Source organism: Mauremys mutica, chromosome 24, assembly GCF_020497125.1.
Source record: "Mauremys mutica isolate MM-2020 ecotype Southern chromosome 24, ASM2049712v1, whole genome shotgun sequence".
NCBI lineage: Eukaryota > Metazoa > Chordata > Testudines > Geoemydidae > Mauremys > Mauremys mutica.
Genome location: NC_059095.1, coordinates 18425659 through 18452859, shown reverse-complemented (window position 1 = coordinate 18452859; position 27201 = coordinate 18425659). Strand labels below are relative to the sequence as shown.

Here is a 27201-nt window from a genome sequence, read left to right as displayed (position 1 = left end):
GGGAAGGGTGAGGCTGGTGTCAGGAGAAAGCAGGAGGAGTAGGTTGGGTCCGTGCTACCGCGGGAAGTGCCGCCCTTGCTGTGAATGGGCCCTGCCGTTATGGGAGATGTCGTCTCCCTGCCCTGCCATGCTCTGCACCTGCCCCTGCCTGTCACTGGAGGTGCAGAATCCAGTCTGCGGAGCTGCAGCAGGGAACTTTTAGATGTAAGATTTAAATGGAGTTTTAGTGGCATTATTTTTTCATTTAAAAACAGAACAAAACAAACCTAATTTATCTCAAACCTACAAACAGGATTTTACAAACCATGAGTGTGGTTTAGGTCCTTAAAACCTTGCACAATTACACACAAATATTTACACACACAAATTCTTTTTTTGCCTAATATCCGTTGCACTGCTCTAATTATTTTTTTATAATACTGTATCCTGATTACATTCCCATTTTGTATAAGAGAACGCGAGTCAAGTTAACTTCCAGTAGAAACCCCATATATATATATATATATATATATATATATAGTGATTTTGATTACAAACATTTCTGTGGGGAAAATCAGCAGCGAAATCATCCTGCCTGAGTATTGTGAGATTTTCCCAGGGCCCCCCAAGTTGCCCAAGGCCCCTGGGCATGGGCCCCCTATGCGTTAATCCGCACTGCAATGGTTGCAGAGCTCAGGATCCCACTTTGCAGAATGCTTGGAATGCTGGGCAGAGATGGAACATGTGGGGAGCTACCACCAGAGCCAATCAGAAGCCAGCGCTCGGAGACAAAGGGTCCGGTTTACATTCGGTTGTTGGCTGTTGGTGGAGTGGAGTGGAGGGAGCCAATATTAGGAAACACTATTTCCCTAGGAGGGTGGTGAAGAACTGGAATGGGTTCCCTAGGGAGGTGGTGGAATCTCCTTCCTTAGAGGTTTTTAAGGCCCAGCTTGACAAAGCCTTGGCTGGGATGATTTAGTTGGTGTTGGTCCTGCTTTGAGCAGGGGGTGGGACTAGATGACCTCCTGAGGTCCCTTCCAACCCTGATAGTCTATGATTCTAAGGACCCAGGTTCCATCCTCTTGGAGGAAAGAAACTCCATTGAGCAGCAGGCAACAGGGAGAAGGCTTGAGCCAGGCCTCGGGGTAGGGGTTGCAGGGCTATTGGTTTCTCTTTCTGGCTCTGCCACTGCCCTACTGTGGGGCCCTGGGCAGGTCATTTCCCATCTCTGTACCTCAGTTTCCCCATCTGTCCAGTGAAGGAATAGACACTTCTCAAACTCCTGGCAGTAGTGAGCCCTGATCAGACAATGCATGTTAAACCCTCTGAGCTCAGAAGGATAGTGGGTGAGTGTTTGGGAAAGAATTCTTACCGATTTCCCGTTGGACTCCATCCAAAGCCAATAACTAGGCCTGTTGATTATAATTTAAATGTATTTTTATGGATTTTTTAAATATTTTAAAATGTATTGATTTCAATTACAACACAGAATACAAAAACAATGAGGAGTCCTTGTGGCACCTGAGAGACTAATTTCAAAGTAGCAGCCCTGTTAGTCTGTATCCACAAAAAGAACAGGAGTACTTGTCACACCTTAGAGACTAACAAATTTATTTGAGCATAAGCTTCCGTGGGCTATACCCAAATTAATTTGTTAGTCTCTAAGGTGCCACAAAGACTCCTTGTTGTTTTTGCTGATACAGACTAATACGGCTACCCCTCTGAAGCAGAATACAAAGTGTACAGTGCTCACTATATATTATTTTTTTATTACAAATATTTACACCGTAAAAAAGATACAATTTCTTTTATTTTTTGATTCACCTCATACAAGTACTGTACTGCAATCTCTGTATTGTGAAAATGCAACTTACAAATGTAGACTTTTTTTTTACATAACTGCACTTGTAAACAAAACCAATGTAACACTTTAGATCCTACAATTCCATTCAGTCTTACTTGTTGTTCAGCCAATTGCAAGGACCAACAAGTTTGATTACATTTGCAGGAGATAATGCTGCCCACTTCTTATTGACAATATCACTGAAAGTGAGAACAGGTATTTGCATAGCACTATTGTAGCCGGTGTTGCAAGGAATTTACATGCCAATTATGTTAAACATTTGTATGTCCCTTCATGCTTCAATTTCTAGATTGCACTATCATTTTTTTTACAGTGCAAATATTTGCAATTCAAAATAATAATTAGGGCTATCACTTAATTGCAGTTAATGCATGTGATTAACTCAAACCAAATAACTGCATTATTTTTTGTAACAAGAATTAATCGCACACCAGGGCACCATGCTCAGGGGGAAGCTACTGTGTGTCTCCAGGGCAAGGATGCCCCTCCTCCCACCATGCTGCTCCACTGCTGCTCCCACCTCCTGGCCCTGCCCCGACCAAGCTGCCTGCCCACTGTCTGCTGCGCAGAGCTGGGGTAGGAGTCGGGGGCTGATGTTGGGTTTCCCCAATCTGGTAGCTACTGAGCGGGGTTTGGGGAACAGGCGGCATCTATCTGCTGTTGCCACTGGCTCAGGAATGAAGCCTGGACACCTGGGTTCTCTGCCTTCTCAGGCCGGGGAAGGAGTGTGGCCTGGGGCTACAGGAGGATGATACCTGTCCAGACTGACTACAGGTCTCTGTCACTGACCCCATTGCTCCAAAGGGGGTCCCTACACTGGGGAGCTTTGGGAGCAGCCTGCATGGTGATCCCTGCCAGTGTGTGCAGATCCCAGTCCAGTTGCCCCCCGAGGGGCATGGGATGAGAGAGAGTCACCCCCAGCTGGGGGGAAGACAGGCCCATTGGCGAGCGGCTACGTTGCCCCAGACTCACGGCTGCTCCCTGCTCAGTTCCAGGATGGACGTGCTGAGAAGGTATCTCAGGAGGAAGGCTCCGCAGGTGGCCCCGGAGCCAGAGGGGGGCAGCTGCCAGCATCCCCAGACAGAGAGCTGCCCCTCCAGCCGCATGGCATGGGAAGCAGGCCCCGGCCACCCCAGGAGATGGTCCTGCTCGGCCTTGCTCACCGGGAGGAAACCAGCCCCCAGGACTGGTGCCGAGCAGAGAGACACAACATCCAGGCCGAGATGGAGGTGGCCCAAGTTCAATCTGGGCAGGCAGGACTCAGCCCACGGCAGGAGCCAGGCAACGCAGCTCTGGGTTTGCTTCTGCTGGAAGGCCTGCCCTCAGCCCAGCCGCGTGGGCCAGCAGGAGGCATCCCCAGGGCAGGAGCTGGGGGATCGCTGCCTCAGCTGCTTAACTGTTGCCGGAGAGGAGAGCAGCCACTCTCTGGAGGTTCCCTGCAACACGGAGGCTGAGTGGTCCTCCACTGCAGGTGAGGAGACCCCCTGGGCATGGGGAGGAGCAGGGGGCCATTAACACCCAGTCACTCTGTCAGAGTCATTGGGGGGATCCCAGCCCTGGGGTCTGGCCTGAGCCACGTGAGCTCAATGACCTCAGCGGGAGTCGCAAAGCCACCCCCTGCAGTGGGGCATGGGGGGAGCTTCTGGGAAGTGGGTCCCTGATGCTTTGGGGCAACTCCCAGGGAGGATGGGACAGTGAAGGGCCCCATCTGCCATGGGCCCTGGGGCTGAGGGACTCTGAGAGGGGCAGTGTGGGGATCTCTCTGCCATGAGGCCCTGGGGCTGAGGGGTCTGTGGCAGGGTCAGTGTGGGGATCTCTCTGCCATGGGGCCCTGGGGCTGAGGTGTCTGTGGGAAGGGCAGTGTGGAGATCTCTCTGCCATGGGGCTCTGGGGCTGAGGGGGTCTATGGGAGGGTCAGTGTGGGGATCTCTCTGCCATGGGGACTAGGGCTGAGGGGTCTGTGGGAGGGGCAGTGTGGGGATCTCTCTGCCTTTGGATGCTAACATGGGAGGGGAAAACATTAAATCTTCTCTCCCCATCCCTTCACACCCCTGTCCTTCCTCTTCCCCCCTCCCCAGCAAGAGTCACCCTCTGCCCTTGTCTCTCTGATGCAGAGACCCCCACCAACCAGTCAGAGAAGGACCTTGCCCCTGAGGAGAAGGCTGAGGAGAATGAAGACCCAGCCGCAGGAGAGGAAGAGGAGGAAGAGCTAGAGACAGAGGAGGAGGAGAAGCAGGAAGAGCAAGTCCTGATCACAGAAAAAGAGGAGGAGATGGAGGACCTAGCCATAAAAGAGGAGGAGGACTTGACCACAGAGGAAAAGGACGAGGCGGACATATCCGTAGAGGAGGAAAAGAAGGAGGATGAGAACATGTCTGCAGAAGAGGAAGAAGAGGAGGAGGAGGAGGAGAACGTGTCTGCAGAAGAGGAGGAGGAGGAGCACCTCTCCACAGAAGAGGAAGAGGACTTGACCACAGAGAAGGAGGAGGAAGAAGAAGGTAAAAGAAGAGGAAGAAGAAGGTAAAGGAAGGACGTGGCCCTGGTGGAGGAACACCTGATCATGGAGCAAAAGAAAGAAGAGAAGGACCTGGCCATGGAGCAGGAAGAGGAGCACCTGCCTGTGGAGGAAGAGGAGGAGGACCTGGCCACGGTAGTGGAGCACCTGGCCATGGAGCAGGTGGAGAGGAGGAGGACCTGGCTACAAAGGAGGAAAAGGAGGACCTGAATTAGGAGGAGGAGAAGGAAGAGGACCTGGCAATGGAGGAGGATGAGGATGTGGCCATTCAGAAGAAAGAAGAGAAGGAAGAAGAGGTACTGGCTATGGAGGGAAAGGAAGTGGAGGAGGATTAGGACTTGGCCAGGGAGAATGAGCAGGAGGAAGAGGACCTGGTCACAGAGGAGAAGGAGGAGGATGTGGCCATGCAGGGGGAAGAAGAGGCGGAAGAGGAGGTAGAGGACCTGGCTATAGACTAGGAGGACCCAGGAACAGAGGAGGACGAGGATGTGCCAATGCAGGGGGATGAAGAAGAGCAGGAGATGGACCTAGCCCTGGAGGAGGAGGAGCAAGAGGACCTGGCCAGAGAGGAGGATGAGAAGGAGGAAAAGGAGGAGGAGAACCTGTCCAGGAAGGACCTGGCCATAGAGGAGGAAGTGGAGGAGGGGGAGGACCGGGCCATGGGAATGGAGCATGTGGTCATGGAGAAGAAAGCGGAAGAGGACGACTTGGATGAGGAAGAGGATGAGGAGGGCAAAGCCAAGTCCTCCTCCACCTCCATGGCCAGTTCCTCCTTGCCCAGATGCATAAATAGGGAAGTAATGAGTAGGAGCAAGGAGGGGATCTTACCTCTCTCTATAGCATTGGTGAGAGAGATAATGGAATGGTGACGTCCAGTTCTGGTGTCCGTGTTTTAAAAGGATGGTGTTAAATTGGAGAGGGTGCAGAAAAGAGTCACACAAATGATCTGAGAGCTGGAGAAAATGACCTACAGTGAGAGACTCAAATTGTAGGTGGGTGAAATTTAATGGCCTGGAACATTCAGGAGATCAGATGAGATGATCCAATGGTACCTTCTGGCCTTAAGCTCTATGAAACTCTATGAACCATCGTCTCCCCCGCTCCGATGTGCTTCACCGCACAGAAGGGTGGCTGGGCAGCCTGGAATGGCCCTGCTCCAAAGCGGCCCTGGCGGAGAAGACATCAGTGAGTGAGAGACGGCTGTGGGGACCTGGCGGGAGGGCAGGAGACCTTGGACAAGGAGGGGGTTCCCTTGGCAGGGAAGCAGATCGGTGGCACTGGAGAGGACAGCAAAGAGCAGGGATTCCTGGGGCTGAGGACTGGGCAGCAGCCAAGAGGAAATTCTGGGCATAAGCGCTGGGGGTAGGTGGAAATCGTGGGATTGGGGGGTAAGGCGAGGCTGGCGGTAGAAAGGTAGGGGGCAGCTGTGAGAGGCTGGGCCAAGTGGGAAGGGAAGGAAGGAATCGGGAGGACAGGGCCCAGCTGTGTTGCCAGAGGATCCTGCTGGCTGTGTCTGGGCAGCCTCTCTGGGAAGTGCCCAGGGGTCAGTAGGGCCTGAATCTGACGTTCTCCTTTGGGTCTTACAGGAACTAACTGAGAGCTGCCCCAGGACTCTGGGCCCAGCTCTGTCCTCTCCAGCTCCATGGACGGCACGTGAAACCTCCCGTACCAGAAGCTCCTGCCTGGCTCCCCCAGCTCCGGTGCTGCTCAGTCCAGAGACACTGCCTCTTCCATGGCCAGGTTCTCCTCCACCTCCTGAACAGCCTGCGGTGATGGGTAAGGGAACCCATGGCCACACAGAGACATCATGGGCACGGATGGGGATTGAATCTGGGCCCTTCACCACCATGGGCACAAGCCTGCCAGGCTCCCATTCAGGAAGCCATGGAAGGCTCCGCCTGCAGACACCCCCTCTCCATTCCCACTGCCAGACTCTTGCCTGTGGTGACAATGAAGGAGCAGGAGAACTCTAAGTGCCTCTTTTACTCGGCTGTTTAGCCATGGGGGCATTTTTTTTATCCTTGCACGGGTTTGTTTTTTGTTTTCGGTGTCCATTTAGTGTGAGCCTCTAGTACGGTGTTTTTAAACAGTCTCCGTGCGCTTGGCTGGCATTTCACCCTGGAATGTTGCTTTTAATTTCCATTTAACGAGCCGGCTCACGTCTGGGCAGTTCCCCTTTCTGAGGTTAAATGCTCCTGCGGTGGGTTTCTTGGGCATTTCCCCCTCCAGGGCTGTGCCAAGTGATTCCATCAGGGCTGTGATTGCAGAGAGTAACTACTCCAGCGTGGGGGCTGCACGGTGAGAGCTCACACCGTGCACTGTCCTAAGCAGAGAACGTCTCCAAGGACCGGCACTGCAGTACCGCTCCTCGCCAATGCCGCCTGGCTCTGCTGCATGTGGCCTGTCAGCCAGCAGGGGGTTGGTCTCTATTGTCACAAAAGGGGGATAAAAGGACTCTCCTTATCCATGTGAGGGCATTCAGCCAGTATTCACGGGGCGCTGGATGTCATCCGGCCCCTTGGCAGCTCTGAGCTCAGAAGGACAGTGGGTGAGTGTTTGGGAAAGAATTTCTACTGATTTCCCGTTGGGCTCCATCCAAAGCCAATAACTAAACTAGGGCTGTCAATTAATGGCATTTTGATCACACCGTTAAACAATAATAGAATACCAGGTTACATGTATTATCAATACTTTTGAATTTGTTTATAGTTTCAAATATATTGATTTCAATTACAACACAGAATACAAAAACAACGAGGAGTCCTTGTGCCACCTTAGAGACTAACAAATTTATATGGGCATAAGCTTTCGTGGGCTAAAACCCACTTCATCAGATGCATGGAGTGTAACAGACAGTAGGGAGGTATAAATACACAGCATATGAAAAGATGGGAGTTGCCTTACCAAGTGCAGGGGGTCAGTGCTAACGAGCCAATTCAATTAAGGTTGAGCTGGGCTAATCTCAACAAGGGGTGGAAGCATCAACCAAGAAGGGGTGGAAAGCATTTTTGTAGTGCTAATGTAGCCAGTGTAAACAAGGTGGCCCATTTAAAACAGTTGACAAGAAAGTGTGAGTATCAGCAGGGGGACATTAGATTTTTAGCCCACGGAAGCTTATTCCAAAATAAATCTGTTAGTTTCTAAGGTGCCACAAGGACTCCTCGTTTTTGCTGATACAAAACGTTTTTGCTACCACTCTGAAACCAGATCTTAAGTGGTTTCTCTGCTGGTACCCTGGCTCAGTTGCCTTCAGCTCTAGGTGGCCCTTTAGTGAGCAGGTGCAGTTCGGGTGTGTCTTGGAAGTATCCAGGTTTCCGTCTCTGTAAATTTTGACTAGAAATCTTCCCAGCACGGGATCATGAGATGTCTGCCACTTTTGACTGTGCCAGAAACACTGGGCCTATGAGAACGGATCTACTCCGGATGGTTTCAGCCTGTCCAGTCATGGCTGGAAAGCCAAAGCACAGAGTCTGCAGCATTAAGAGAAAGAACGGGGAATAACATCATCCAAACTCTTCTGATCTTTCCACAGGGCTCCATCCTGCTTCCAGGAGTGGGTGAAGGTTCAGGAGCCTTCATATGTCTCCTCCCCTCTGAGGAGCCAATCTTATTTTGTAATACACTGGAGAGGAATTGAGACATGACAAAAGGACAATAGTGAGTGGCAATGGGGGCAGGTGGCAGATTGGGATAGTGGAGTGAAATTCTTCCCCCCCTCCAGGCAATGAGGACCATTTACAAGGTCCTTTTCCTATGGGGATACCGAGAAGCCATCCTGGAAATGTATCCCTAGATGCTCATCCTCTGCATCAGGCAAGTGCAGTATGTGATGGATCTGCACTTGCCAACGACCCCATAGCAAATCTGTGGGCCACTGTCCCAGAATGTGGACAGAGCCACACCAGCAGCACATGGGGCCAGGCACCGCAGGATGTCAGCGTCACAGGTAAACAGGAGGAAGAGGGACCAGTTCAACTGGTTCTGTGGGCACAGTTAGGGGCCTCCATCTACACGGGAAAAAGAGAGTGCCAGAAGACACCTCAGGTGGTGTAAACTGACACAGCTTTGCTCGCTTATGCCAACTAAGGATCTGGCCCCACATGCCTGCTTGAGTCCTGTTACCGGTCACAGTAAAGAATCAAGTATTCAGCCGCATTGAGTGATGGCACCAACCATCTTAAGAAGCTACAGTGTCACTAACTGGTTACAAACTCAAGTAAACTGCAGTGTAGACAGGGCCCATTGGGCAGGGAAGCACCATGATATCACACTGGATCTATCCTCGGGGAGGCTAGCTCCTGCTGTCCATGCTGTGTGTGCCAGGGCATGTACAGATTTGCCGTGCTTGGGGCTGATCTCATTGCCTGACACTGGTATTTTTTTGTCATTAGCACAAAACAGTCAGTGGAGGCTGTGAAGACTCTTTTTTCCATGCCTGGATACTGGAAGGAATTTGCTGGCATCCAGTTACAGCAGAGTTGAGACATGATAGCCTCCCGCAATTACTACTCGCAGGGTATTGGCTTGATTGCAAGGTAGGAGCCCAACATTTCCATGTGAAATATTCCTCTGTTCCAGGCTGCCATCTCAGCCCAACAACTAGAGAGGAACTCTCTCTCCCCTTCGATAACCACAAGGGACTTTCTGCTCCATGTTCCAGAGCCATGATCGAGTTTGAGAACCCTCAGCTCCCTGCAGTTTTCAGAGAGGCTGTCACCATTGTCCAGAGTGAGAAGGAGGAGGAGCACAAAAATATTGCCATGACTTTCTGCACTGAGGTGAGATTCATTAGTTGACAGGCACAAGTGGGCTTTCTGGAGAGCAGCTGAGGCCAGTAAGCTCTGGGCACATTGTCAGCAGCTCAGCAGCCTTCCAGCCAGCTAGCTCCTCTCCGCACATGGATGGTGGTGGGGCATGGCACAGAGAGGGAGGGAGAGACAGGGTGAGATCGCTCCTGGCTGGATGTGCCTAGATGGGATCATGTGACAAGAGGAGATGTTTCTCTGGTGCCCCAAGGCAATGCTTCTCTCCTCACCTTTTCCTGGGGTTCTGCTTTTCTTCTGCCCCAGGGGTCGCTCCATGACACTTAATGGGCCTGGAGATTCCCCTTTCCTTGTAGATTTATATGTGACTTGTGTATTAGTCTAAGTTCTGGGAATGAACCAACTGAAAGAGCAGCACCTGGCTCCCTACACACCAGAGACTTTGTATGGGAGTAAGTGGCCATTTGGTAAAGATGAGTGTCCAGGAACAGACTCCACAGTAAGATCTCTGCTCCTCAACATGATGTTGATTTGGCTCTTTTCAGTTTCTTCAGAGTGCTTCTATTGCCACGACAGTGACAAAATCAGACCTTTGGGCGCAGTTCATGGAGTAGATCAAAGACACAAATCCCATCATACGCAGGCTCAGTCTACGGGGCCTTGGCAGTATTGTGCTTCAGCCAGAAAAAGTGAAAGGCATGGATTGTCCGGGGGACCAAGGAAGCCGATGTCTATCGAATAGCTCAGAAATGAGAGTGAGATCCCCACACAAGCCTTGGAGTGCCCCCACCATGGGTGGGGAATCTCCTGCTCAGCTACCTCCCTGTCAGAGCTCTTCTCTGCAAACCTCAGCCTCAGCGCCATGCTCCCAGCCCCTGCTGCCGCCTGACCTGGGGGAGAGGGGCCTGGCTCTGGGCATATGACCAGCTGTCTGGAGAACACAGGCCCCCAAAGAGGTGGAGATTTCCAGCAGGAAAGAGGTGGGTCGGGAATGGCCCAGCTCTCAGGGGCACTGAAGAGCAAAAGAAGTGCTGTGTTTTGTAGCAGCACCTCCCTGAAAGGCTCCAGCAGCTGCTCCTCCCCTTTCCCAGACCGGTCTCCAGCAGCCTTCCCTCCCTCTCCCCTCTCCTTTCCCCAGCACCTCCCACCGTCCCTCATGGCAGCAGCTCCTCCCCCCTTTCCTGCTCCTGATCACCCAGGGAGCAGAAGTGAGGGCCAGGCCCCATTACCCATGGGAGGGGAGCCCAGAGAAGCATCTTCAGCCAGCGACCTGGGAGGTCACTCAGCCATCACCTCAAGCCTTGTCTGGGGAAGGAAGAGCCAGAGGAGTGGTGGGGAAACAGAAGGGAATGGGCAGTGGAGAAGGGGAGTGGAGAGAAAGGGGGAAAACAGAGACTGAGAAAGGAGGGTCCCAGGGAGCTGGTCAAATGCAGCAGGAATGGGATAAGGATAGAGGCTCCCTATAATTTGCCTGTTGCCCCCGTCTTCACTCCCGACCCTCCCATGGCTATGGACTCTCCCCCCGACACTGCACAGGGTTGGATTCAGTGTCTCTCCCAGGCTGGGCTGGTGGAGGTGGGAGAAGAACATGGAGAGATTTGCCTCCTCCCTATAGACTCTAGTCAGCTGGGGTGAAACTGGATGTAGGATGCTGGTTTTTAAGGCCCAGCTTGACAAAGCCCTGGCTGGGATGATTTAGTTGGGATTGGTCCTGTTTTGAGCACGGGGTTGGACTGGATGACCTCCTGATGTCTCTTCCAACCCTAATTTTCTATGATTCTAGGTTTCTGTGCTCTCCAGATAGACATTGCGTCTAGGACACCATGGGGCTGCACGGCCCTGCACAGTGTCTCAGGCCCTGTTCTGCACAAGATGTCTATGGCGCTGGCCTGGTGGCCTCACTGCTCCCACGAGCCAAGTCAGTTATCACAGGGGGAACTGGAGCAGCGTGTGGATTATGACTCTGTTGCGTTATGCTCTGATCCTGCCTGGCTTTAACCAGGCTTCCCCACTCCCTGTGTGTCATTGCCCGGAGAGGGGCAGTGTGCGCTCCGCTGCCATTTTACTGCTTGGCAACGTGGTGAGCAGCGTGAAGGACCCGGATTAACCCATCGTGCAGCAGGAAATGATCCACTGCTTGCTCCCGCTGCTGCTGGATCTTGAAGACCAGGATGAGAGTGTGACACTGGTAAGTGCCATGGTCATTATTTCCTTAAGAGCAAAGAACCAGAATCCCCTGAGGCCCCCACTCCATTAATGGCCAGAGCCCCTTGCCTAAGTAGAGTCTTCTCCTCCCTGCTTCACTCCATGCTGGAACCTAGTGCCTCATCCATTCTCACAGCACAATTTGGAAGAAAAGCCTTCTGGGAAAGAGTCCTGACTCTCTATTGTAAAGACAGGCCTCAGGCCTTTGGGCTGCTGCATCCAAAGAGTCACAACAAGAGGCAGCAAAAGATCTGTACTTGCCCTTCGCTTCAGGGAGCTGATATCTGCCCACAGCCTTTTGGAAAGTGGGTGCAGCTGCCCTGACTTCTTCCCTGGAGCTCCTGAGAGAATTTCTCCAGGTCCCAGCTTCCCAGCATTCACCGGACGTTGCCCTCTTTCGTTGGGCCAACTGGGATGTGGAGGGAAGTCTGATCTGGGGGCCCCTTTGGTCTGACTCTTTGGGATCCCAAAGCTGACTCACGCTCTCATGCAGTCTCTTTGTGCAGAAGGACTAAACTGTGGAGATACTTTATGGCTCTTTCCAGGGCCATCCATAGAGGGGTGCAGGGCCTGGGACAACCCTTCCCTTCCGCATGAGGCCCCACCCCTTCACCCAAGCCCCCGCCCCGTGTCTTTCCCACCCATGCTTAACCCATTTCCTACTCCCGTTCCACCCCAAACCCCATCCCCCTCCTCTGCTGAGCGATGCTGGGAGCCAGCGAGCATAGCAGGGCCTGGTCAGTATAACTGCTGCTGGGCCCCATGCCACCCAGGTCCAGTGTCCCCCTCAAGCATGGCGCACCTCAAGGTTCAGGGCAACAGGCAACCGCCCCGAACTGTCCAAAGGACAGGACGGCTCTGGCTCTCTCCAGACAATTCTCAGTTCCTTCTCCTGAGCACAGTCCTGTGTACAACAAATGACAGGAATCTCCACTAGCAGGAAAAGCAGGAGAACAAGGGATGGGGAAGGTTCCATGTCCCCCAGACTGTCCCTCTCTCAGTGAGAACCTTCTTGGTCTCACCTTCTCTTGCAGAGATGCAAACTGACACTCTTCCGTTGCGCAGTGTTTCTCAGGTGGGCTCAATTGAAGACGCTGTTCCGCAGCATGGCCTGGGATGGCGCCACATAGCTCTTGAAGTGTGCCTGGAAGTGCTTGGTAGGTGAATTCCCTTTGCCCTGAGAGTGATGAATGGGGACTTGACGGAGACCTTTCTAACCCCACACCCTGAGTACCAAGGGGAATTTCTTCTCCCCTCTCATTAGCCCGTGAAGTCAGAGGCAGTCCCTTCCACAGGGTCTCAGGTTTTTTGTTTTTTTTTTAGTTGTTTTCCAATCTGCCCCTTCTCCCCTCCCCAAACCTGCCTCAGTCCTGCCTCTGTGTCCTGCCTGTGCGGACTCTGCTCCGTTTGCCTGTGCGGTCGGCACATTGACCGTGTACCCCGCTGCTGCTGTCTGCGGCCCCCGCTGCACTGCAGGCGCTGTGGAGTTAGAAACGCTGTGACTCCTTCGCTCCCTCTGCAGCTGGCCCTGACCCAAGCCTGAGAGGGTCCGGTTGTTTTCCCACCTGGAGCTGACCCCTGTAGCCAGGTCCCATCCGCTTCGGTCGGGTGGCAGGACTCTATTCCAGGCTCTCTGCTGGTTCATTTCTGCAGGAGTTACAATCTCTTCACATTTTTAAAATTTTTCTCCACAACTGCCAGACCTGCAAACTTTTGTTTTTGAAAATGAAAGCTGAGGTTCTGGAGAACACAATAGTAACTCCAGAGAGGTGCTGCTATGGCGCATGGGCTCATACTGGCTGTTGCCATGCCCTGGCTCTATGCTTTGGCTTCCCTGGACTAGTCGCTGTGGGGAGAACATGTCATTTGTATATTGTGCGTTTTTTCCTTCTTTCTTCCTAGATGCAGAACAACAGCCACATCCCCAAATTCCTGTTCTAGGCCTTAGAGTACCTGGAAAGCTCACAGACAACAATCAGACATTCTGCAGCCCTGTTCATTGGTAAGCAGAGCAACTTCACTCGAGCTTTCTTGAACTGCTTCCTTCAAAGCCCTTTTCTAGACTGCTGCTCTGTTCCCTCCGACAGCCCCAGAATCTTAACACTGTGTGTGTGTGTGTGTGAAGGGAACAACTTAGCTGTATTACTGCACCAACGACCCCTGCCCGCAACTACGTTTTGGCTGCACCTAGGGAAGCCAGCATGATGTGAATTCAATCTTCTTTGGAAATCAGCCTCTCAGTATCTTCTGGGCCCCTGATTTTTTATCTAATGTGCTTTGTGAACAGATGTAAGGAATGTATTTAATTTCCCAAGGGCTGTCTTGGGGCAATGGCTGCATCTTTAGCAGTTTTCAGCGAAGGATTTGAAAAGTAATGAGATCCATGGTATGTCTAGGGGCGTGTCTGCACTACGAAATTCAGTGGATTTTATAGAAGTTGAGCTTTAGCAACCAATTTTATACAGTTGATCATGCTTGTCCCCACTAAGCGCATTAGGTTGGTGGAGTGTGTCCTCAGTACCCTGGCTAGTATTGACTCATGGAGTGGTGCACAGAGGGTTGCTATCCCACAGTCCCCGCTGCCCATTGGAATTCTGCGTTAAGCTCCCAATGCCTGATGAGGCAAAAACATTGTTGTGTGTGGTTTTGGGTACATGTTGTCAGTCTCCCCTCCCTCCCTCTTTGAAAGCAACGGCAAACAATCATTTCGCACCTTTTTTCCTGGGTTATCTGTGCAGATGCCATGGCAGATACCATGGAGCCCGCTCCACTGCACACTGCTTTTGTGAGCACTGTAACCACCTCGCGCATTATCCTGCAGTATGTGCAGAGCCTAGCTAGGAGCCACCAGCATAAGGAAGATTGTGAGGAGGACATGGACACAGATGTTCCTGAAAGCACGGGATGTGGCGATTGGGATATCATGGCGGCATTGGGGCATGTTGATACAGTGGAACACCGATTCTGGGTCTGGCAAACAAGCATAGACTGCTTGGACTGCATAGTGTTGCAGGTATGGGACGATTCCCATTGGCTGAGAAACTTTCGCATGTGTAAGGCCACTTTCATGGAACTTTGTGAGTTGCTTTCTCCACCCTGAAGAACAGGAATACCAAGATGAGACCTGCCCTGACAGTTGAGAAGCGAGTGGCGATATCCCTGTGGAAGCTTGCAACACCTGTCTGCTACCGGTCAGTCGGGAATCAATTTGCTCTGTTCCCTCCGACAGCACCAGAACCCTAAAAGAGTGTGTGTGTGTGTGTGTGTGTGTGTAAAACTACCGTGGGGGCTGCTGTGATCCAAGTAGCCAAGGCAATCAATAACCTTCTCCTAACAAGGGTAGTGACTCTTGGAAATGTGCAGGTCATAGTAGATGGCTTTGCTTCAATGGGGTTCCCTAACTATGATGGGGCAACAGAGGGAACATGGATCCCTATCTTGGCACTGGACCACCTTGCCAAAGAGTACATAAACCGCAAGGGGTACTTCTCTATGGTGTTGCAAGCACTAGTGGGTCACAAGGGCCATTTCACCGATATCAACGTGGGACGGTCGGGAAGGTGCATGATGCTCACATCTTTTGGAACTCCGTGCTGTTAGAAAACTGCAAGAAGGGACTTTCTTCCCAGATCAGAAAATTACCATTGGGGATGTTGAAATGCCAATAGTTATCCTTGGGGACCCAGCCTACCGCTTGCTCCCATGGCTCATGAAGCCGTACATAGGCAGCCTGGACAGTAGTAAGGAGCAGTTCAACTGTAGCCTGAGCAAGTGCAGAATGGTGGTAGAATGTGCCTTTGGACGTTTAAAGGGGCGCTGATGTTGTTTGCTGGGTAGGTTAGACCTCAGCGAAAGCAATATTCCTGTTATTGCTGCTTGCTGTGTGCTCCATAATATATGTGAGAGTAAGGGGGAGATGTTTATGGCGGGGTGGGAGGTTAAGGCAAATCTCCTGGTGGCCAATTTTGAACAGCCAGACACCAGGGCAATTAGAAAAGCACACCAAGGCATGCTATGCATCAGAGAGGCTTTGAAAACCAGTTTCATGACTGACCAGGCTACGGTGTGACAGTTGTGTGTGTTTGTCCTTGATGTGAAGCTGCCTCCTTTGGTGAATGTGCTTCCCTGTAAGCCAATCCCCCTCCCCCTCTTCGACCACAGCTGGAACAGGAAATAAAGTCTCTATTGTTCTGAATCCATTCATTCTTTATTTTAAAAAAAAAGATCTCTGACAACGCTGACTAGTAAAAGGTAGCCTAGTCGGGGTGGGATAGGAGGGTAGGACAAGATCACAGTGCTTATTGTAGCCACAGTATAAATCAAAGCTGTTTGAATGACAGCCTTCTGTTGCTTGGGCCATCCCCTGGAGTTGAGCAGCTTGGTGCCCGTAGCCTCCCCACCCCTGCGTTCTTGGGCATCTGAGTGAGGAGGATCTGGAACTTGGCGAGGAGGGCAATGGATGCAGCAGGGTTCTGAAGTCTAGTTGCCTTTCCTGCAGCTCCACCAGACGCCTCATCATGTCCGTTTGCTCCCGCATTAGCCTCAGCATCTCCTCCTGCGTGTTCCGATCACGCTCACTGTATGCTTTCCTGGCCTCTGCCACTGAATGCCTCCATGCATTCAGCTGTGCCCTATCAGTGTGGGAGAACTGTGTGAGCTCTGAAAATGTCATCAGTAGTGTGTTTTTTTTCGCCTTCTAATCTGCGATAACCTCAGGGATGAAGTTGATACAGGGAGCATAGAAACATTTGGAGCTGCAGGATGGGGAAAGGGAGAGTAGAATTTAAGAAGATACATTTCTGAGAACAAAAGGGACACTCTTTCACAGTGAATCAAGCCATTCACAGCAGACAGCATATGTGTTTTAGGTACAAGGTCGCACTTTGTCTTTTATATTGAGTGCCTGCCGGTATGGTGACACATCACACACAGCTGGGCAACAGAATTCGGTTTCCAGGCAGCCATGGTAAGCCAAAGGGTATGCAGGGTTGGCTTCTTCCACGTTCATCACACGTGGGAATGGTTTCAAACTGCAGTACCCTCCTTTCCCATAGCAACCAATGCCGGTTGGGTTTGCTGTTTAAAAGGAGGGGCTGTGGTTTTGGGGTAGATGTGTAGCACACCCCTCCCCCCCATTCCCTACATGAATATTCTCCAGGATGATCCCTTTTAGCCAAGTGCAAACAGCCCAGCATGACTGGGGTCTAATGTGCTGGGGATCACCAAACAGAGGGGATTACTGTTCCCTTACAAAAATTCCCCTATTTCAACCAGATGACCATGAATGATATCACTCTCCTGAGGCTGACACAGAAAGATAAAGACTGAATGTTGCATGAATGTGACCAAAACCCAGGACCATTTGCTGCCATGCTTTGTGCTGCAATGATTCCAGACTACTTGCTACTGGCTTGATGTGGTAAAGTGACCTACCGTGGAGGACGAAATAAGGCAGTCCTCCCCAGAAACCTTCTGCAAAGGCTTTCAGAGTACCTCCAGGAGAGCTTCATGGAGATATTCCTGGAGGATATCCGCTCCATCCCCAGACATGTTAAAAGACTTTTCCAATAGCTTTACTGGCTGTGAATGCATCCCAATTGTTCAGGGCAAATCAAACATTAAACACAATTGCTTTTAATCACTGTAGTGTAGTTAGATGGCGCCTTCTCCGCCTTCAGGGTCCGGGAACAATTCGCCCTGGGAGGGTATTGGCTCCAGGGTGAGGAAATGGTTCTGGCTGCTGCGGAGAATGGATTCTCCGCTTGCCTGCTGCGCATTCTCCTCCTCCTCCTCTTCCTCATCCACAAAATCCTCTTCCGTGTTGCACGAGGCTGCCACCTTGCAGGTGTCCACAAACAGTGGTGGGGTAGAGGTAAGGTCCCTCCCAGAATGGCATGCAGCTGATCATAGAAGCGGCATGTCTGTGGCTCTGACCCGGAGTGACCATTTGCCTCCTTTGTCTTGTTGTAGGCTTGCCTGAGCTCCTAAATTTTCACATGGAACTGCTGTGTGTCCCTGGTGTGGACTCTTTCCACCATGCCCTGTGTGATTTTGGCATATATATCAACATTTCTTCTGCTTGATCGGAGTTCTGCCTGCACAGATTCTTCTCCCCATACAACAATCAGATCCAGTGTCTCCCATTTGCTCCACACTGGAGCTCGTTTGTGATTCTGGGACTGCATGGTCACCTGTTCTGCTGAGCTCGCCATGCTGACCAAACAGGAAATGAAATTCAAAAGTTTTTGGTGTTTTTCCTGTGTACCTGTCTAGTGCATCGGAGTTGAAAGTGCTCTCCAGAACAGTCACACTGGAGCACTCTGGGATAGCTCCTGGAGGCCAATACCATCAAATTGCACAGTACTGAATCTACAGTACTGCAGATTCAACCCAGGAAGCTTGATTTTTGCACTACTTCCCTCATCAGGAAGGAGTACAATGGTTGATTTTAAGAGTCCTTTAGGTCGTTGGAATGGGGTTGGTTGTGTAGACACATTACTTATAAAATCGACCTAACGTGGCTAAATTTGACCTAACCTTGTATTTTAGAGCAGGCCTAGGAAAGACTATCCACCATTACTGCGATTTGTTGTCTGAAACAGTGAATGAAGATGGCATCTCCCGCCTGTATGAAGGTAAGGAAATACCTCTGTGTGTTAGTGCCTCTGTGGGAAGTACAGAGGTGCAGCACAGGGCCTGAACACAGTTTGAATGTGTCCCTCTCTGTCTAAGGACAGAGCTTAAGAAAGAAGGATGGTCACGCGAGCTTTCATCGAGGTGCCACTATATGTGTATGGGAGCAGGGGAATTCCATCTCTAGCTCCTAGAATAGAGCTGTGTGGGGAGACTGTTGTCATAAAGGTCAGAATGTCTCTAAAGGAAGGCCTGACAGAATTGAAAAGGGCTGTTGTTATTAGTAAGGGTGGTGGTGGTGATGATGATGATGACGATTACCCTCTGTAGGGAAAGATTCATCACCTGCCCTCCCTGTAAGGGCGTCTTTGCAGGCCAAGGAACTTCACTCCGAGATTGGTTATCAGCTCATAGGAAAACCCATGAGTGCACATGGGAAACACTTTTCCCTGTGAACTCTTAAGGAATGAAGGCACAGGGCCACAAAGGATTTCAATAAACATTAGGAGCCTAAATCCCTTTGTGGATCTCAGCCTAAATGTCTGATGGTTTAACACCTCTGCAGCTGTCAATTTCCTATTCCACCAAAAGAACAAGTGCCCCCAACTGTCTGTGTGTATGGGTGTGCATGTGTATGCCGGCGGAGGGGGAACTTATGCAAAAATGGGGGCTCCTCTCTCTCCAGGGCTATTTTGGGAGTAGCTGAGTTGTTGTTTCTGTGCCCCCAGACTCTTGGGTAGCTAATAGCATGTGGCAATGGCCATCTGAAGGGGAGGTTTCCTAGGCACCAGTTACATCAGCACCATGGGGCTTCCAACCCGTTTCCTCTTTGTTTCAGCTTTTCAAGAAGTGCCTTTGAAATCTGACAGGACCAGAAGGTACATCCTCAATAGACATTACAAATGGTTGCAGAAACTTGGAAATCTCATGTCAGGTTCTGCATTCGACTAGGGAACCAGGACCAATACAGAAGACCTCTTCATCCTGCTATGGTATGTACAGCAGATGCTTATCAACTCTTTGGAACCTGGGCTGACCAGTGAGATGTATATTGGCAGATGACACACAATTATGTAGGTTACTCGGCCCTAGAGAAGACGTTGAAGAAGTTCAAAGGGATCTGTGATGGGTTGGGTCACAGAGATCCCCTTTGGACTGTCATCTGATGTGCTGAAATTACCTCCAAGCCTGTTTTCCCTGCCAGCCTGGGCCCCCCAGAACCCCGTCTTGTGACCAGACATGCTAGCCTGCCCAACACAGACCCAGGGTCCACGCCCCCAAAGCTGTAGGCTTCACTGAAAACAGCTCAGCAAGTTAGAGGGGAATGATCACATCCCTTGATCTGCTGGCAATGCTCCTATTTATACAGCCCAAAATGCCATTAGCCTTCTTGGCAACACTGTAGACTCATATCCAGCTTCTTGTCCACTGTAACCCTAGGTCCTTTTCTGCAGAACTGCTGCCTAGCCACTCGACAGGTGCACTTCTGAACTGTGGGTCTGCACTGACCAGGGACAACAACTATGAGTGGGGTGTTAAGGGTGGGGCACACTACAGGAACTTTGGAGTTGGACTCAAGAACCTGAAGCAAAAGACACTGCCCAGCATACACTGGGAAGGGCGTCTTGCTCATGCTTTTATGTCTATGGATACCGCTTGACTGTTTTCTCAGATTACTTTTATTAAAGAAACGCTGCTCGGACTCTGTGCTTGCGAGAGGGGAAGAATTGCCTCTTAGAGGCACCCAGGCGGTACAGTGACATTTCCCCAGGTTCCTGGGTGGGGGCTCGAGCCGGTTCTGGTTGCATTGTTGAAAAGGAACCCCCTAGGTATTGAACCTGCCCTTCTCGCTGCCCACTTCAACTGGCAGAAGGGTTACAGACTGAACAGAACAGAACATGGGGGAGCAGCAACACCTGGCTGCTAACGGGGCAGTTGGCCAGACCTTGACTGACCAGGTTAAACTCCCAACTGCTCATTAAATACTGATATAAAATCCTCTGCAGACTGTGCCCCATTTCCCCAAATTATCAAATAATGAACCCAACGCAGGTCTCTCGAGCACCTGCCCCTCCCCTACTGCTCCCCCCCAGCTGAACAAGGGACCTTCTAACTCTATCCCCGTTCCTGCCTCCTCTTAACATGCCGTTGCCCAGCGCTCCCCACTGCCCATGTCAATGGCAAAATCTGAGGAGGTTTTATGTTAATATTTAATAATTAGATGGAGAAATGTAAAATCTAAGGCCCGGGCAGTTGTGTCCCTCCAAAACAGGGAGGAGTTGCTGTTGTTCTAATGACTGGGGGGGACCCAAAGGGATTTCACTGCAATCTGTCATCATTAGGAAGAAAATGGAGCAAAGTCTGAATATTTGATAACAAGAGAGAAGTGTGGCAAGATCTCTTGGGGAAGGAGCATCGATATTCAACAATCAGACAGTAAAAGGCAAAATCTGAGGGGAAATCGAATCAAAATTAATTAAATAACTGGAAAGTGCTGGTTCCCCTGGCCCTGCCTTTGACACGGGCAGCAGGGAGCCATGGGGGACAGGGACACTGCGTGAACAGGGGCAGGGAGGGGGATGGAGCCAGAAGGTCCCATGGCAGTTGGGGGGCAGCAGTGGGGGAGGGTCAGCAGCTGGGACTGTGTAAACGGGCCGGGCAGTCTCAGTGGGGACATGGCTCGTCCCTTCCCCTCCAGTGACCCAGCCGTGCCCCGTCGCTGGCACAGAACAGCCCCTACGTTCCCACCCATGCCGGGGTTTTGTCTGAGCACTGGGGGAAACAACCCCCCACCCCCTGGGGCCATTTGTCCTGAGCTTGTGGTGACAGAGGGGAGGGAATGTGAGGGGCCGGGGCAGGAGTCTGTGGCCACTCTGGGTCCTGCCCAGGCGAACAGGGGCAGTGAAGCAGAGAGCAGCCCCCTGGGGTGGGGGTGGGCCCCTTAACCCCCCCCGCTTCTCCACCCCGCCTGAGGCAGTAAAACAGCTTGTCAGGGACTGGCCAGCTCTGCCATAGCAGCCAGGGGGAGGCTCCTGGCTCTGATCTTCATTAACTACGGGGCGAGTCACATTCTTCAGCAACATGTCGGTTTTATTGGGTGTAAAGGGAGAAATAATTGGAATCAGAGACGTGAGGGGAAAGTTGGTCACTGGGGGGTTTGACCCCCTCCCCCTGCAACACCCTGACATGGAGAATGACGCAGGGCAACAGCTTCCCTCCAAAAAAGGAGAAGTTGCTGCACTTAAAACATGTGAGGGAAAAATCCCAACCGGAGAGGAGTTTCTGTCAGTAACTGGTAATGACGTGGGAAAGAGCAAACCCGGAGATTTGACCTGTGTTCAGTCATGAGTGAGATGTACAGGGGGAAACAATCTGGTGCTCAGACTTGAGGCAAAAATTGGTCCTTTGGGAGTTTAGTTCCCCTCCTCCGCACTGGGGTAATGACTTGGGGCAACAGTTTCCCTCCAGAACAAGACGTGGTGGCAGCAGACAGGGACTGGGGAGCCCAGAGCCGCAGAGGATTTTCCATCAGTATTTGAGAATTAGACAGAACGTGACACAATCTGAGGAGATTTTATATCAGTCGCCAGTAACGAGAGAGATGAGGCCGAACTGAAGGGTGTTTTACATCTAATTTGGGCATTCAATGGGAAATGGGGGAAATCAAGGGGGGTTGGTCAATGATGGGTTATCAGAGAGAAAAGGGCGAAATCCAAGGGAACTTTCCATCCACACTCAGTCACTACCTGGGATGTGCTGGGTCCCCAGGCCCTGCCATTGACGTGGGCAGCAGGGAGCCCGGGGCGATGCCGCGTTACCAGGGTGGGGGGGCTGTAACCCCTGACCATAATGGGGGCTGTGCCTGCCCCCCTGCCAGGCGACCCCCCCCGAAGCAGGGTAGTTGGGCTTTGCATGGCAGTTGGGGGGGGCAGCAGCAGGGGAGGGGCAGGTGACTGGCAGTTGGTCGGGGGAGGGGGTAGCTGGGCTTTGCATGGCAGTTGGGGGGGCAGCAGCAGGGGAGGGGCAGGTGACTGGCAGTTGGTCGGGGGAGGGGGGAGCTGGGCTGGGCGGAGAGGGGGCGGCAACTGGGACAGGGAGGCCTGGGGCTGGACAGTTTCATTTGGGGATATCTTATGTTGGGGGGAAATGAGGCAGAACCTGACGGGGAGGGGGGTGACAGAGAAATGTTCAATAATGTGAGAGAAAAGGGAAATGTGAAAGGATTTTATCTCCATATTTGATAATCACAGACAAAAAAGGGCAAAACTGGAGATAATTTTCTTTTCAATGTTTGAGACAAGTGACAAAACCTGAGGTGATTTTATTTCCAACTGCGAGAATGAGAGAAAATGGCAAACAGATGCTGACTCATGTCCAGTAATTTTTAAACTGGCCATTCCTGAAGCTGATCCAAAGAGGGGAGAATAACTGGCGGGCTGAGCACCTTTGTGGGGTCTCTCGGGGCGCAGGGGAGACCTGACAAGATGCTGAAGATGTTCCATCCTGAAAAAAAGAACCGTTCTGACGTTTGTGTGTTTCCCTCCAGCAGCATCCGGGCAGGGGAGCCTGGTCTTCCCTGCTGCTTCTGCGGCTACATGAGAAGGTTTCTCGTTGGAGATGGAGGGGCTAAATCTGGGAGGAAAAGATCTGTTTTTTCCAGTGTGTTCCAGTTGAATAAGTATCACAAAAACAAATACAAAATGTTTTTGAACTGGCAGAATGAATCGAACGATCAAGTCATTTAAGGCAACCTATTTAAAAATACGTAGGCACCTAAAGATGCAGATAGACAACTAGTGAGACTTTCAAATGTGCCTCCATGCCTAACTCTCATTAATTTCATCTGTATCAACAGGCACCTATAACTGAGGGACCTTAGCGCTGTAGCAACCCTGGCATGCAGCAGCAGCAGAACTGCAATTGTCTCTGCCTCAGTTTCCCTTAGCTGGTTCAGGGATGGAACTTATATCTGTCAGTCTTTAGCTATGTCTACACTTAAAAGTTCAAAGCACAGTCATGGCTTTGCAGCACTGTAACTTGCTGAGCTTGGGGGTGACAGTGGTGTGTTTTTAAACCCCCTGAGTGAGAAAGTTGCAGCGCAGTAACTTGCCAGTGTAGACAAGCCCTTTGTCTGTAGCTCCAGTCCTCCAGCTGACTGACTTGTGTCTCTTCGCTTTCGGGTCTGAAAGGAGTCTGGCCCCAAGCAAAGTGCTGCTGGCTCAAGTGTCCCAGGGGTTTGGGCCTTTGACTCAGGGCTCTTCTAACCTGTAGCAGGGTGGTCACCCACTCCTGCCCCGAGGAGCTTAGAAGAGCCCAGCAGAGGGCTGGGGCTGGGGCAAGCAGCTCCCAGGCTGATTGGGGAAGTAGGCACAGCTGGGAGCCATGCCTCGAACAGCCCACAGCCGGCCCCTATAAAAAGGCTTTGAGGGATGGGCACAAATATACTCTCTCTGTCTGTAGAGGGAGAAGGGCCTGGCTGCTAGGGAGCTGAGCAGGTACCTGTGGGGAGTAGGGCTGGGGAAGGCCAAGGGAGCTGGGGAGCTCTGGCCTGGAAAGCCCAGGGCCGGTGCAAGGATGTTTCGTGCCCTAGGCAAAACTTCCACCTTGCGCCCCCCCCGCACCTCCTCCCTGAGGCGCCCCCCCATGGCAGCTCCGCACCCTCCGCCCTGAGGCACCTCCCCGCCCCAGCTCACCCCTGCTCCATGCACGAGCACCCTGAGCACGCCGTCGCTGCTTCACTTCTCCCGCCTCCCAGGCTTGTGGCACCTAAGCTGATTGGTACCGCAAGCCTGGGAGGTGGGAGAAGTGAAGGAGCCACGGCATGCTTGGGGAGGAGGTGGGGCAGGGGTGAGCTGGGACAGGGAGTTCCCCTGCGTGCTGCTCCCCCCCTTAATTGCTGCAGGCGGCCCTCCCCGCGCTCCCCTGTCCCAGCTCCCTCTGCCTACATGCCGGCAGCGACTAGGGTGGCCGAAGATCCGGCCGCCACAGTTGCTGATGAAAAAAATGGTGCCCCCCCTAATCCTAGTGCCCTAAGTGACTGCCTAGGTCACCTAAATGGTTGCACCAGCCCTGGGAAAGCCTCAGGCTGCGGCCTAGTCTAAAGCCACCTGGGTACTGGGGTTGCAGAGGGAAGCCCATGGGTAGGCTGAGGCAGCAGGTCCAGACCCAACCTTGCCTATGATGAGTGGCTTACAATGCAGTCTGCCCCAGTGCGCGAGGGTGAGTTGGTGACTGGCAGTAGCCTACAACTGAGGTGAGGTGGGGGTAGTGGGTGGGAGTTCCCCTGAGTGGGGAGACCTGGAGAAACTGGGGGTACTGCCAGGGGGCAGCACCCACTGAAAGGGTCACCCGGGGTCTAGGAGGGACATGGGGGCCAGCGGTAGCGTGACACTGGCTGACAGGGGGGGCTCGGGAGGCTGGACACTAATTCCCTGAGATGACCAGCAGGAGGTGCTGCTGGGTGAGTCTGTGCCAGGTTACATAACCCCTTTTCCACTGCTCCCCCTTCACAGGTTTCTTACTTTATTTTTGCCCCATTGAAAAAAACAAGGGAAGTTACAGCAGGAACACAAAGGCAAAGTCCAGTGTTCCTACTCTTGTTGCCACCCCTGGTCAGGGAGCTCAGCAGTCTCTATCTACCCCCAGTGCCGTCCATCCCTGGGTGGTAGGGGGACCCAGGCCCACCCTCTCCTGTGGGTCCCAGCCCAGAGAGCCTGAGTGATGCAGTCAGGGACTGTGTTTAAATCACCTCCTGCTTCCTGCCACAGGGTCTTGGGTACCTCCTGCCTGGTAACCTTCTCTGATCCCCTCTGGCAGACAACTGCCGTCCGTGGGCAGCTCCTCCAGACCTCCTCTTCCCTGAGTCTCCCTGAAGCTCCCCTGGGCTGATCCTAGCCAGAGCTGAGACAGTCTGCAGGGCTATTGCCCCGAGGGTGTCTGCCAGGGCAGGGGCTGCGTCACCTCCCCCCAGGGCTCTGTCAGTGGGGGTCATACAGGCTGCGAGTCCGTGCCCTGGGGCCCTGGTCTGACTCCCTTCCTGGCCACCACTGGCCACTCTGTGAGCAACACGGGCCCTGGCGGCTGGCCCAGGCTAGGGGAAGTTCCAGGCACAGCCTGGTTCCTGGGAGGACTTGACACCATGGCACAGCCTGGCAGGGGCCGCCCGGCTGGGTGCAGCGTGAGCCTGAGTGACTCTAACATGTATCTAAACTCTTTGTAAGGGAATGTCTACGCTGCGGCTGGGCCTGAGCTCCCAGTGGGGTAGAGAGACCCACCTGTGCTAGCTGAGCTCGAGGTCTTGCACTAAAACTAGCAGTGGAGCTGGGCTAGCACAGGTGGCAGCTCAAGCCAGCTCCCGGGTACGTACCCCAGGAGTCCAGGCAGGCTTGTTCTCAGGCAGGAAACCCGAGCTGCCACCTGGACTCCCCGTTATACTGCTATTCTTAGCATCCGAGCTCAAGGCAAGCTAACACTTCTGTCTGCCAGCACTGGGAAGCTCACTCCCAGCTGGGTGTAGACATAACCTGAGTGTGGTTTAAATGGTTCAGATCCCAGGGGCACAGAGATGTGGTCACAATTCAGTCCTGACACTTGCACCAAGGCTGGAGGCAATGAGGGTGGGCCACTGAATCGTGAAATCACTGGGGTCACGGACTGCTCTGCTTGTAGGAATATCCCCAGAGACCCCTCACCTGGGATATGTGTGGCTGGGAGATGGGAATACTTCCCCCCCAGTGATCAGTGGCCATTCATACCTCATTCAAAGGCTTTGCCTGCACTGGCTTCTTTTCCCTAATATGTCCTGTTATATGGGAGCATCCAAATGCCCAGCCAATATGGGGCCCCATTCTGCTGGGAGCTGGACACAACAGTAGTGAGAGACCATCCCTGCCCAGGTGTAAGGGACCAGGGCATAGGCAGTCTTGCCTAATGGTCACAGCTGGGCTGAGGTCTGCCTGCCAGGGATGGGAATCATTGGGCCAGAGTTAGAGAAATCACAAGGCCAGGCTCCATGAACAAGAGTCGGGGTCAGACTCAAGAGACCAGAGGCAGTACCGGGTTAGAGCCAAGAGGCAGGAATCGGCGTCAGGGATCAGGAAACAAGGCAAAGTCCAGCAGAGTAGCAGGTGGTTGCCCAGACAACTTCTTGGGGCAACCCCCGGGGCTAAGTAGGGGCACTTGGCCAATCAGAGGCCTGCAGGGTACTGTCACTCTGGGTCTCCTGGGCGGTACTTCCTGTAGTGCCTACCCTCCCCAGTGCTCCCTGGTGCTCAGCTGGCACTGCAGGAGTATTGGCCAACCCAGGTTCTAGTCCCCGGGTCTTTACACCTGGATAGTTTATTACAATTTGATAGAGCCGAGAGTGCCACAGCTCTCAGCTGTGGTCTGGACGGCTTCTGGCAGTTCTGGGTTTTAGCCGCTAATCCTGCTCAGAGCCAGGGCAGGTGAGGACTGTAGGGGAAATCCCTTCCCTTCTGGTCTATGTTGGGCAGCAGAGAAGCTTGTTACCTGCTCCTCACTGCCCCGTGGCACTGTCACTTCATCCCACTCACTCACTCCGCCGTCTGGTTTGCTATTTCTCCTGTTCCCAGGCCAAGCTACCATGACAGGGAAGCACTCACAGGTGGGAAGCACTGGTGAGACCCCAAACACATACCCTGGCTTCTCTGATTCACATCCTCTCGCAGGCTTTGTCCCCGACCATTTCTTGTTTCTCTAGATGAGACATTTTCACAAATGTCAGAATGCCTTGGTGCTCAACACCACGATACAACCCTTTCTCCTCCCCAAAGTGCTTTAATGCCCGTTCTCTTGCCCAGCCTCACTCCTGCCAGTCATTACAGATGTGTCTCTCGACCCATTGCACAGATTGGGATGCTGAGGTACAGAGAGAGAAAATGACCTACCCCAGGTCACACGGCAAAGCGATGGCAGAGCTACAGAGAAAAGCCAACAGATCTCACTCTCGCTGTCATCAGCAGACAACAAGCCCCCTGGGGGAGGGACAGAGCCCAGCAATTGGCTGTGTGTGTGTCTGTGTGGAATTTTCATCGACACAGTTTTCAAGTTTGGTTTGTGGAATCATGAATCAATTTGGATGAAAATTCTTTGCAAAACTATTTTGTTTTCCAAACCAAAAGCATCTCCCGTTTGTGACGTCCCCTTAAACTGTCTCTTCGCACACAAAGAGGAGACACTTTGATTTAGAAACGAGATAAGATGCTTCAGTCAGGGTACGTAGT

The 27201-nt window shown here is 52.3% G+C and overlaps 1 protein-coding gene across 11 annotated transcripts; it reads left to right on the top strand.

Annotated features, from left to right (window-relative positions):
* The first annotated feature begins 1076 nt into the window (after positions 1-1076).
* LOC123356039 (ribosomal biogenesis protein LAS1L-like) lies at positions 1077-20352 on the top strand. 11 transcript variants are annotated; one of them, XM_044998988.1, is made up of 14 exons: positions 1077-1325; positions 2833-3314; positions 3922-5543; positions 5945-6134; positions 7891-8015; positions 8750-8893; positions 9019-9136; positions 9667-10101; positions 10905-11309; positions 12361-12483; positions 13229-13328; positions 17876-17961; positions 18798-18951; positions 19400-19481. In XM_044998988.1, exons 2-3 carry the CDS (start codon positions 2840-2842, stop codon positions 4365-4367), a joined length of 921 nt encoding a protein of 306 aa, XP_044854923.1. In that variant the 5' UTR covers positions 1077-1325; positions 2833-2839; the 3' UTR covers positions 4368-5543; positions 5945-6134; positions 7891-8015; positions 8750-8893; positions 9019-9136; positions 9667-10101; positions 10905-11309; positions 12361-12483; positions 13229-13328; positions 17876-17961; positions 18798-18951; positions 19400-19481. The 11 variants fall into 11 exon arrangements, with proteins under 11 accessions (XP_044854923.1, XP_044854914.1, XP_044854915.1 ...); XM_044998979.1 differs by lacking the exons at positions 1077-1325; positions 19400-19481 and adding exons at positions 2088-2419; positions 20302-20352; XM_044998980.1 differs by lacking the exon at positions 1077-1325 and adding an exon at positions 2088-2419 and having other exon boundaries at positions 19414-19491.
* The last annotated feature ends 6849 nt before the right edge of the window (positions 20353-27201 follow it).

Excerpts from the sequence above, each read along its gene's own strand:
- LOC123356039 (XM_044998979.1), top strand. The coding sequence starts at position 2,211 with ATGCATGTGATTAACTCAAACCAAATAACTGCATTATTTTTTGTAACA. Across the intron at positions 2,420-2,832 it reads GTCTGCTGCGCAGAGCTGGG|TTCCAGGATGGACGTGCTGA; the intron begins GTAGGAGTCGGG and ends CTCCCTGCTCAG. Across the intron at positions 3,315-3,921 it reads TGAGTGGTCCTCCACTGCAG|CAAGAGTCACCCTCTGCCCT; the intron begins GTGAGGAGACCC and ends CCCCCTCCCCAG.